Raw genomic sequence first — 12968 nt, 5'->3', positions numbered from 1 at the left:
GAATGAATAGAATACAACAGGTGTATTGTTTTACTCACAGACTAAAAGCTGTTTGTTTGGCATAGCATAGTTACAGATGTTATGAACACTTCAGTTCGGTAAAGTTGCACATATATTCACAGATTTGAACTTCCCGGATCAATAACTCATAAGTGAAACGTTCTTAAAACACGAACAACACCTCTTTCCAACCGCAGTAATGTAGACAACGAGCTACAACCTCGTTTTCATCAAAATAAGCCTCCGTCGGAGCTGGACAAATTACATTGATCTCTAAGCGCAGCCGGCTGAGAGACAAGTCCGCAAAGTGCAAAACCTAAACTAAAAAAAATATTCAATAACTTCACTGTTACACATTGAAGTGTCACCAAATGCATTCACACATCAGTGGTCTCCTCCTGGTTATACTACAACACTTAGTTTGGAGAAATGTCCTTTTGCATAATGTTGGGGATTTTATTGGGGAAAAATATTCAATAACTTCATTGTAGTGTTTGGTGACACTTCAATGTGTAACAGTGAAGTTATTTCATGTTTTTTTAGTTTCGGTTTTGCACTTTGCGGACTTGTCTCTGCAGCCGGCTGCGCTTAGAGATCAATGTAATTTGTCCAGCTCCGACTATACCGAACTATTTAATTGTCGCATTTCTCTCATGAAACATAAACCGAATATGAGATTTCTGTTACACTAAACTGTGATAACTAAAAGCAAATTCTCCCATTGAAAACAAGCCCAAAAAACACTGTGATACATTGTGTAGATTCTGAGATATCCTACTGTAACCTTCACAGAGTGCATTTGACATCTGAACAGCTGAAGGGAATAATCACACCTGTGGTAGAGCAGGTCGGCTAATAAAATGGCAGGCTCAACATATACTGCACTTTTAACAACAGAGAAGCGCCACACACAAACAGTTCTGGGTTGGCTTGGGTCTAATTTGGGTAAGACCAGGCAGAACCTTGACTACACCATTGCCATATAAAAAGTTAACCTGTTATATTTTCCTGGGCAATAAGGGTTCATTTTAGCTGTTTTAGAGCCATAGCCGATGTGTCTATAGCCAACAAAAAAATGAACCTACACTGATAAATATGTACAGGAGTAGCAAGTGTCAAAGCGCAAGTATAGAATGAACATAAATCTAAACAATCTATTCCCGGGAAACACTGATTCATTACTTGTTCAATAGCACAATGGCTCTGTGGTATGTTGGCACGAAAGTAGCCTATAGTACAAAAACATCTGTACTAATGCTAAAAATAAATTTCTGAGAACCAAATTGAGAAATTGTATCTAGATATGCACAAACTCTGAGCAAACAAACATACAGGACTTGATTTTTGTTTAGTTTGGAATTAATTATTGTTCAGCCCGGATTTTAAATGTCTCACACACGCAGAAACACTTGTAAAATATTTTACACACCTGCACAATGCGGGACGATCCAAAACAGTTGAATCAACAGCATAATTCTGTCTTTACGCCATTCACCCGTGAAAACAGCAACATGAACGTACATTATTCGACGTAAAAATCAAACACGCGCTACTCCAGAACGATAGAGACGCATGCAACAGCACGCACTAGACTTTCACTCTGTGCAGGTTTTGCTTATTTAAGGGATCTCTCTCACAAGGAGGGCTGCATTCCGGTAATCCTCCATTTACTCAAGCCAACAATTATCAAGGCAAATTTATTTCTGAATAAGTAGCTACATACCGGAAAGTCTTTGCTCCAAAAATATATAAATAAAATATATATAACCATTTCCCACTGTTATTAATCAGGAAAAAGGTTAGCATTTAACTATCTGGACACTATGTGGGGTAAATTGTCACAACGTGAAGCTATAGGATTTTTAAAGACTTTTGACAAGATTGCCAAAAAGGATTTTGTTGATTGCCAAAATAAATTGCAATTAAATAATGAAAATAAATAAATCAAAACATATAATATGACTAGCCTACCTCTCGCAATTTTTTATATAGGCCTAATATATTTTTTTAAATATTGAGTGTACATTTATAACATTATGTTTTGTGTTGTATATTAGGCTACCCTGGAATTAGTTTTAAAAAATTAATTTTTCATGGGGGTTAAAATCTCTTTGACAATGTCCTGTCAAATGCCGATGTACCGATCCTGTGCAGGTGTTGTTGCACGTGGTCTGCCACTGCAAAGACGATCAGTTACCGTGCGTTCACACCAGAGGTGGCGAGAGCGTCAAATCGACCGGAAGTCATTCATTTTCAATGACAGCCAGCGTCTCTCGGCGGCGAGAAGGAGAAGGGTCTGGCTGCAGACAGTGGGCGATTGGAGCTCCACTCTCAAACAGGAAATACGTCACCTCCACTTCGTAAAAGTTTAGTATACTGCTTTGATATTGTGTGTGAAGATTAGGTGAGGTCACGTATATATGCGCTCGGTTAAATAAATAAATAAATATATATATATATATATATTCACCGGACTTATTGTAGTGTCCGCAATAGAGGAGAAGATCATGAGTATGGTCATTGTAAACACGAGCAACCAAAGTGTTGTAATTGTGGGGGTAGTCATAGTGTGGCTTACAGTGGATGTGAGGTGATGAGAAGGGAAATGGAAGTACAACGAGCTAAAATTCAAAATAAGATATCATATGCAGAAGCTGTGAAAATGGTTAGTAAGAGTGATGAAAGAAACAGAGATGAAACACAAAATACAAAAGTACCAGACCAGGCAAAAAGAGGGGATCGTAACGGTTGATCTAAAGAAGTTAGTCACTTTCATAGCAGGGGTGATAAATGCAACTATGGAGGTTAAATCTAAAATGGAGAGAATACAAATAATTGTAAAAGCAGCAGTTCATCACCTAGATATCAGGGAGCTGACATGGGAGGAGGTGAGGAATGAGCTAAGCAGTCAAGCAAGCCAGGAACAAGTAGGGACTGGATAGTAATAATGGTTCTCTTGCTACAATGGAATGCTAGGAGCTTGATGGCCAATGGACAGGAATTTAAAAAGTATATTGATGATCTTCCCATTAAACCTGACATTATTTGTGTACAGGAAACTTGGTTGAGACCAAATTTAGAATTCAGGTTAGATGGATATGCCTCTGTAAGGTGTGATAGGGAAGATGGAGCAGGGGGAGGATGTGCTACATTTATTGGAAATGATATTTCATTCAGAGAAGTGAGGGTAGGGGTGAGAGAACAAGAATATGTTAGTGTAGCGATATGGACGAATGAGGGAGAGTGTGTAATTATAAATTATTATAATCCTTGTAGGAAATTAGAGTTGGGGCAGATATCACAAATAGTAGGGTTGGATGGTAACAAGGTGGTAGTGTGTGGTGACTTTAATGCACATAGTACTTTATGGGGAGGAATAAGAACAGATGCAAATGGTGAGGTTATAGAAGAATTGCTAGAAGAGAGAAACATGGTTTGTTTAAATGATGGGAGAGGGACTAGAATAGATGTGCATACAGGGAACATCTCAGCATTAGATTTAACTTTAGTTTCTAGGAATTTAGCGGGAATATGTGAGTGGGATCTATCTGAAGATTCATCGGTAGGTAGTGATCATTTTCTAGTATGGTGTAGTGTTTTATTGGAAACAAATAAGGATCAAAGGGAATTAGTGGGGAAGTGGATATTTAGTAGTGCAAAATGGGAAAGATTTAAATATATGTGTGAGATAGAAATGGACAAAATAGATCTAAATGAGGAAATAGAAGAGATTGATAAAAGTATTAGAACAACAATACTACAAGTTGCCAAAGAATCGATCCCCAAAAGCAAAGGGAAAATGAAAAGAAAGGCAGTTCCCTGGTGGACAGATGAATGTGGGAAAATAGTGAAAGAAAGGAATAAAGCAATCAGAATATTAAGAAGAACCCATAATTTTCATAATTTGATTAAATATAAAGAAACACAAGCAAAGGTTAGGAAAATTATACAAAAAGCAAAAAAGCAAAGCTGGCAGACTTTCTGTAACAAAATTGGTAGAGCAACACCTGTTGGAGATGTGTGGAACATGATTAAGAGTATGCAAGGAATTAGAAGGGAATGGAAGTATCCAATATTGAAGATGGGGGAGGAAGCAGCAGTGTCTGACCAGGAGAAGGCAGAGATGATAGCGAAGGCACTTACTCTTATTCATACTTCCGATAACTTAACGGAGGAGGGCAAGAGAGGAAGGACAATGACAAGATTAGCATATGGAGATTTACTTGAAAGAAGGGAGGATAGTAACAGTATAATGGATGCGCCAATTACAATGGAAGAAATGAGAGGGGCAATAAAAGGATCTGGATTAACATCCCCGGGTAAAGATGATATCTGTTATGTAATGATAGAACATCTAGGTGTTTTAGCATCTACAAAGTTGCTGGGGTTTTATAATAAAGTATGGGATTTAGGGAAATTGCCAGCAGGGTGGAAAGAAGCAGTAATTATTCCTATCAGGAAACCAGGGAAAGATTTGTCAAGCCCAATGACTTATAGACCAATAGCACTTACGTCACATGTAGGAAAGATAATGGAAAGGATCATTACAGAAAGATTATCCTTTTATATGGAAAGAAGAGGAATTTTATCACCTCATCAGAGTGGATTTAGGAGGGGTAGAGGAACGATGGATCCTGTTATGTGTTTGGAAACCGAGATAAGGAAAGCTCAAGTTAATAAAGAATCTGTAATGGCAGTGTTCTTTGATGTAGAAAAAGCCTACGATATGGTTTGGAAGGAGGGAGTAATGATAAAATTAAAAATGATAGGAATAGCAGGTAGGACATATAATTGGATGAAGGGATTCTTGGATGAGAGAAGTATACAAGTAAGAATTGGGACAGCTGTTTCAAGAAGATACATGGTAGAGAATGGTACTCCTCAAGGTAGTGTTATTAGCCCTATACTCTTTTCCATAATGATTAATTATGTTTTTTCACAAGTGCAGGGGGATATTGGACAGTCACTGTTTGCTGATGATGGAGCCTTATGGAAAAGGGGAAGGAACATTAATCATATTAAAGGTAAAATACAAGAGGCAATTAATGTGGTGGAGAGATGGTCAATTGCATGGGGATTTAAGTTTGCAATTGGGAAGACCAAGACAGTATTGTTCACTAGAAAGAGAGGGGTTGAGGCTCAGGTAAAGATGTATGGACAAGATATAGAGCAAGTAAAAGTTTTTAGGTTTTTGGGTATGTGGTTTGATGATAAGTTAACATGGAATGAACATATTAGAAGGATAAATACCAAGTGTAAAAAGATACTAAATGTGATGAGATGCATAACAGGGTCAGAATGGGGGCAAGTAGGGTTGCTAGTAAAAATGTGTATATAGCATTGATAAGATCAGTATTAGATTACAGGAGCATTGCTTATGGATCGGCAGCAAAAAGCGGCATTAAAGAAGTTGGATGTGGTGCAAGCTCAAGCTCTAAGACTATGCTGTGGGGCTGTGAAAACAACTCCTGTGGCTGCTCTTCAGGTTGAGATGGGGGATTGCCGTTGCACATTAGACGTAAGCAGTTAATGATGCACTACTGGATAAATTTACAAGGGCATTCTGGGGATCGACATCCTACAACTAAGATACTTCTCCCATGTTGGGAGAGTGAAAGAGCTAAACGGGGATGCTTTGCATGGAGATGTGGGGAAATAGCTGGAGACATGACATTAAATCAAGGAGGATATATCCCGACAGTGCCATTATCAGTGACACCACCTTGGTTGTTTCCTCCAGTGTCAGTAGATGTATTTTTCCTGGAAAAAATGCAGGGTCAAAAAGGATTTGGAAATATTGCAGTACTGGTGGAAGATAGAATACAAACACTATATCAAACATATGTTCAAATATATACAGATGGATCCAAGGATCCTAATACAGGGAAAGCAGGTTTTGGTTTTAGTATTCCTACATTGCATGTTTCTGGTAAAAGAAGGACTTCAGATCATCTATCAGTGTATACAGTAGAGATGTTGGCAATTGTAATAGCATTACAGAAGGTAGAAGAATTACAAATTAAAAAAGTTATTTTATGTACAGACTCATGCTCTGCATTAATGTCACTGCAGTCATTTACATCTAACAGCAGGCAAGATATAGTAAATGAGATCTATGAAACATTGTACAGAATTAAAAATATGAACATGCAGGTAATATTTATGTGGATTCCAGCACACAGAGGGATTAAGGGAAATGAAGATGTGGATGCATTAGCAAACCAGGCTCTGATGCAGGAGGAGGTATTGTACGTTCCACTCAATAAGTCTGAAGCTAAAGGAATAATCAAACGAAATATCATTAAGGAGTGGCAGAACAGTTGGAATACAGGAAACACAGGGCGACATCTCTATATATTACAGCAAGATGTGGGTACAGGAAGGATAGCCAGAAGAAACAATAAAGAGGAGAGCATCTTGACAAGGCTAAGGGTAGGACATACTAGGCTTAATAAAACTTTGCATTTAATAAATAAACACCCTTCAGGAGTGTGTGAACACTGTCAAATAGAGGAGTCAGTCGAGCATGTAATTCTTCACTGTCAAAAATTCTCTCGAGAGCGGGAAGTGATAAGGGAGGAAAGTAGAAAGTTTGAACAGGAAGAATTAAGTCTGAAAAATGTTTTTGATATTGAAGTAGGGAAGTTATTCAGTTATTTGAGAGAAACTGGACTGATAAATAGAATTTAGGGGCAGGAAATATTATTAGTATTATTACTATTATTAGTTTTAGGTATTTTGTTTCTTCAAGGGAAGGAAAATCTCTGGCCCACATGCCAACATAGTAGGTGGCGGTAATGCACCATAATGCTGGTTGCCACCCACCATTAAACGTAACAAAGAAGAAGAAGAATCTTTGAGGTAAGTAACGTTAACTAACATTAAATGTATCCACTGCATTTATACACTACTCCACACACAATATATCAAGATATGTGTACAAGAGCAAACCGATAATATTACTGTGAAGTTACAATCATGATGATTAACGTAAATTAGTGTTACTAGGATAATTGGCATACGGTCTCACTGCTTACGGCTTCACTAGCTAGCTATTGTTAGCAGTCTGAGGTAACGTTAAAAGATAAAAAGCTGAAATTGACAACCCTAGTTTGTACCCTGCTTTTCAGAATGAGCATACAAAAAATATTTTAAGAGACGTCAAACCCCAGATGAGGAAGAGACATGGTGTATAAGTTAAATGAGGCCCTGTGAGAGATTAGTTAGCACCACAGACTCGAGCTCTGAGAGAAAATTGTGGGTCGGTAGTGTCAGTTAAGCTATGTTTAGCCAGTTGCTTTTGGCAGGGCAGGCCTTGGCTCTGACTGAGAAAAGCTGTAATTTAAACCATCGCTGGTGGTGAAGGGCATAATTGAAATGGGGGCTAATTTTAGCCAGTCACCTTGGCTCTGTTTGTGAACAGCTGTCAATTAAACCCTGGCTGGGGGGTGAGGAGCATCATATAAATTGGGTGCGCTGTTTCTCACAATTACATTTATTTCAAAGTTGCCTACTGCAGCTTTAAGTGCACAAAATTGTTTACAAGAGCACAACACTAACCTATTATTTTGCTCTCAAAGTGCACTAGATGGAAGTATTTTATCTTTAAAATGTACAACATTTTCTTACGGGGGAGCATGCCCCGGGACCCCTAGAGTATCAGAGGTCCACCCCTCATAGTCTCACTAAATCCTGTGGAAAACACTGTACTTTGATTGTAAGGAAGGTACCAGAGTGCAAAAAAAAACATAAGGGGGGAGTGTGTTTATTTAAAATAGATAGGGGTCACCTAAAGCCACACCCACTTAAATGGGTCCGGGCTAAGCCCAGAAACTCCTCAAGTCCTAGAAACGCCCCTGATACGGACCTGTCTGTGATTCCAAATCGCGCAATGTGAAATACGTTTTGACTGAATACAATTGCAGCGTTGACCTACAGCCAATGAGAGAGCATGAAACGGGGCACGGGAAGTTTCAGTGGGAGGAGTCCTGATGTACCTGCAACAGAACATCAACTAGCATGGCTGCGGTTCAAGAAAGTCTCATTGGACCAAAGAAAGGGAGGAAACATTAGTGGAACATTGACAAGAGCACCAGTGCCTATTTGATGCTACATCTGAACTGTCCCACAACCGGGTGGAGAAAGAGAAGATTTGGAGAGAAATTGCCAATACTCTTGGACAGTCAGGTAAGCAAATGGGTAGATCAGTAGGAGGTACTTTTTCATATTGTAACCAATAAAATATATGATAAAAACATACACATCATATTCTGAAATGCATAACATATAAACATCCATTTGTTTTCGTATCTCGTATCACTTCTCAGGTGTGCTCCGTTATGAAATGTAATTTGGCGTCCAGGCAGAGTTGTCGGGGATTCGTCAATATTGAAATGTTTTGTAATGTGTTCACCCCTTTCGCTGATTCCTTGTGTAATTTTAAAATGCTATGACTTAATTGACATGACAGACAGTTGTGTAATATGAACGGTACCAGGGACGTGCACAGACATTTTGAGGGGCAGGGGCTCAAGTGAAAAAAAGGGCACTTCTCATAATTACGTATTTTTTTTACTTTTTTTTAAACGAAAAAGTATATATATTAACACAACTCTGACTTCCTTTTTAAAAAATTAATTTAAAAAGTTAATTAATTTTATCTTCCTCACTCACGCAATTGTTTCATTTTCAAAAGATGTCTACAAAATAATCATTCACACAGAAACCATGGTCTCCTTAGTATTCACTAAGTGTATAGAGCAGCAAAGGAAACCATGCCACAATGTGCACTAGTTTCAAGTATATATTTAGAATAACCTAAATAACTGCATCAAGCAGAGGGGCGTGTTTTACTAATAATTTGTTTATTTTTGCACAAGGCACTACATAATTTTAATTATTTTGGTGTTTTCAGAATACATAACACTTTCACAAAAATCAACACAAATATTCACTCTAAACTGAAGAGGGCTGTTGCTGCTATTTTGTTAATTTTACTGTTTCCTGGTACTCCTTCTCCTTCCTTTTCTGTATCCTTTCTTTTTTTTTTTGGCATTATGCTTCCTGCAGGCATGATTAAAATTAATTGTTTAAATACTTTTTGTTTCACAAGCAAAATAACTTTTTAGCTTCACACAACCAAGCATCAGAATACTGAATTGCCTGAATGTTTTAAAGGGGTCATGACATGGTTTTTTTTATTGTATTATTATGTTCCCTTAGGTGCAATTATAGTATTAATATATTTTTTTTTAAGAAAAACTTTTAAAATCTAGTGATTTATGACCTTTTCCCACCCTGTTTCTCATCCTCTGATTCAAACAGTCTGTTTTGGGGGCGTTTTCCATTTAAGACTTCAGTGTTAACGCCCACTGTTATGATTGGCTAACGTCAGTGCCTATGTATCAATTATTGACGCCCCCAGCCAGAACAATATGCAAGTAAACTAAGTAAAAACACTGTGATTATTCATAATGAATGAAATTGCGCTTTAAAAAGTAGTTTAAAGTTTAAAATAGATTACTTACAGTTTGCGTCGTCGTTGTTCCCAGAATAGTCGGCACGGACTTATCTTTGAGCAACAGTTTTCTGGCAAAGCCAGCATCATATTGAGATTTGTTCTCAAAACAGTCATCCTTAAAATGTACAGAACAAACGCTTAAGTTAACACTGCCGTGACTGGGACGTCCGCAAAAAATAAACTGCATCCATTTTTCCCTGACGTCTGGATCTTTCGGCAGCTTATTCAGAGGTTTTGTTTGACCACAGCCAGGAACAGCACATCTGTGTGGCATCGTAATTTTCCTGTGCACAAGTAGTCTCTGTCAGAGCTCGCTGTCCATCGACTGAACACTTGTGAGGCGCACGGCGATACTGAAATGAGCGTAGTTGTCTTGCGCTTATAAGCGTAGTTATGTTGTGCTGGAGGCGGTCATATGCAAACGCTGTTACGTCACTTCTAACCGACACGTCACTTCTAACCATGAATCCAGAACGAGCTGTATTTTGAGCTTGATTAAATAAATGATTCGTTTAGAATGGAGAGGACGTCTTAAAATATTAAACTTGCAGGACGTTTTAATGATACAAAGACCTCTTATATACCAAAAGATCAAGGCAAATTTGGTTTCTCATGTCATGACCCCTTTAATCAAATACATAATATGTACATAATATAATATTATTATTGCTATGCATGTACACACACACACACATACACAATAACTGATGGTGACATGGACTTAGTTTCACATTTGAGGGAGAACTGTATCATCATCATCAAATAAAACCTTCAAAATCCACATTTAGATGGAGTTTGTTTTAAACCTACTATCCTCCATCTGTTTGCATCTGTAGATTTCTTCTAAATTCACCCATTTAGATTTCTAAATTTCAGGGGGAAAGACTCTTGATGTATGTAAGTCATTAACTGGGGATGTTCTGTGGTGATATGCTTTAATTATTTTGTTTATCCTATTTACCTGCATTGCCCTGTCAATTAGATGCAAATATGCGCATTTTATCTAGTTGACGCCTAATTTGCATATCAGTTTATCGATTGTGATGATGTTATTAGACACACACACACTGTATTCACCTGTAGGGTCCCCATTTAGTACAGTAGCACTGTATGGCCATGATATATTTGCCTTAGCTAAACTGTAGCTAACTTATTACATTAGCTATTAGCTCATGAGGCATGCATGCTAGCAAGACACAGGTTAACTATATTCGTCTTTGGCTAATCAGCAGTAAATTCGAGGTACTGGTAGTTTAATCTTTTGTTCATCGCCACTCACCTCAACACAAGCCAAGAAAAACACTGCTGGGAGGGGCCGCTGCTGCCTCGTGTGTGTGTGTGTGTGTGTGTGTGTGTGTGTGTGTGTGTGTGTGTGTGTGTGTGTGTGTGTGTGTGTGTGTGTGTGTGTGTGAGCGTGTATTTATCACTTTGTGGGGACCAAATGTCCCCATAAAACCCGAAATTTTTGACCTTGTGGGGACATTTTGTCGGTCCCCATGAGGAAAACAGCTTATAAATCATACTAAATTATGTTTTTTGAAAATGTAAAAATGCAGAATGTTTTCTGTGAGGGTTAGGTTTAGGGGTAGGGTTAGGTTTAGGGGATAGAATATAAAGTTTGTACAGTATAAAAACCATTATGTCTATGGAAAGTCCCCATAAAACATGGAAACACAACATGTGTGTGTGTGTGTGTGTGTGTGTGTGTGTGTGTGATGTGCCGATGTGCGCCCCTGCGCAGAGACGCGGGTGGGGGGGGTGCTTCAGAACTCCTCACCCAATATTTATATTACACTATTCAATAAATATATTTGCTTGACAGGGAAGCTGTGCGCATTTTGTGCAAACAGGAATATATATTATTTTTCAAAAAAAAAAAAAAAAAAACACCCCAGAAAAAAGGGCACTTTCTCTCCAGGAATAAAAAGGGCAGTTGCCCAAGCCCCTTTTGATGTCTATGTGTGCACGTGCCTGAACGGTACCACAATCTGACGAAAGTCTTGTGGTTTGAGGCATTATGCGTCTCACAGTACAGACATTACAATTTATTGCTGTGGCCACATCTGCTGTCCCCATGCCTCCATGCATCATGCCCATAGGTGGAAATTCCCCCATCTGATGGTTGTCCCCCCTAAAATACAATTAAAATATGTGTATTGTAAATAATATAATGATATATTCTTAAAATAATTGTTTAAGAAATAAAATAATACAAATGCAAACAGGTCAACAACAAAAAAAACCTTGGTGTCCCCTTCAAAAATTGCTCATGAGAATTGTTATGTTTATTGTCCCCCCCAACATTTTGATGAAATTTTCGCCCCTGATCATGCCTATGGCACATTCACGCAGATGTGCAGGAACCCTGAGCATCTTTCTTGTGGTGTTTTTCAGAGTCATTAGTAAGGTCTCTTTAGTGTCCTAAGTGTTTTTAACTGTGACCTTAATTGCCTACCGTCTTTAAGCTGTCAGTGTCTTATCGACCGTTCCACACGTGCATGTTCATTAATTGTTTATGATTCATTGAACAAGCATGGAAAACCTTGTTTAATAAAAGTTATTTGGATTTTTATAAAATTATTTTAAAATACAGTGTTCTGAAAAAGGGAAGTTTTTCTGAGTTTAGCTAACAGCTATTGATAAAGCTGGCTAGCTAGCTAACGTCGACATAGGCTATCGTATAAATGCAGTCAATTGCTGTCTCGTTTGGATGGTCCTCTGGAGGTCACGTCCCTTGAAGGCTGCAGTTTACCGAGTGTCCTCCTTTAGTCTCGTCTAAATGAAACGGTATTCATTGGATGAACGGAAACGTACCGTAACATGGTTGCTATGACAGCACCCCACTCTTTATCAAGCACAAGCTCTGATTGAGAAGGGAACAAAGTCCCTTTGGAAGGGAATGTATGAGGTACATTTTAGGAGAGTTATAATGATGTAAAGAGAAACGACAATAGATTTTACAGGTGTATTTTTGTCGAATGCTTAATTTTAATTATATATTAATAAAATTATACATATTATATACTCTGCACCCATCTACTGAGGTACTTCAACTTGGGAATTAATATTACTTGCTGTAACACAGTTAAAGGATGGGCAAGGAGGAGGCGAGATCCGGCTTGTCAACATAAATCATAATTTTAATGAAAATGATGGACCTCTGCAAATGATCAAGAATGCAGCAGCACGTCTGGCCTTTAATGAACCTAAGAGAGCAGATGTTACAGCACTCTTTGTCTCTCTTCACTGGCTGCCGGTTCAGGCACGTACTAAATTCAAGGCCCTGATGCTGGCATTCATTCATACAGTCACTGGGTCTGCTCCAGCATGCCTAAAAATATTTATCCAAAGCAACGTTCAAATCAGAAGCATGCGGTCGGCTAAGGAATGTCGCCTTGTACCAAAACAAAGAGGCCCCAAAACACTTTCCTGGACTTAAAGTTTCATC

At 38.3% G+C, this 12968-nt stretch overlaps 1 protein-coding gene across 2 annotated transcripts in view; it reads right to left on the bottom strand.

Moving 5' to 3' along the window:
• The window catches only part of LOC127617825 (CD276 antigen-like), a 28343-nt gene extending 26735 nt beyond the window's left edge, over nt 1-1608 (bottom strand). For both annotated transcript variants that reach the window (XM_052089922.1, XM_052089923.1), the window contains exon 1: nt 1430-1608. In XM_052089922.1, the coding sequence (XP_051945882.1) occupies nt 1430-1523 (94 nt within the window). In that variant the 5' untranslated portion in view covers nt 1524-1608. The remainder of the gene's footprint in view (nt 1-1429) is intronic.
• Nucleotides 1609-12968: the final 11360 nt, after the last annotated feature.

The sequence above is a fragment of the Xyrauchen texanus genome, chromosome 24, assembly GCF_025860055.1.
Source record: "Xyrauchen texanus isolate HMW12.3.18 chromosome 24, RBS_HiC_50CHRs, whole genome shotgun sequence".
Lineage (NCBI taxonomy): Eukaryota > Metazoa > Chordata > Actinopteri > Cypriniformes > Catostomidae > Xyrauchen > Xyrauchen texanus.
This window is presented reverse-complemented; position numbering and strand designations above follow the sequence as displayed.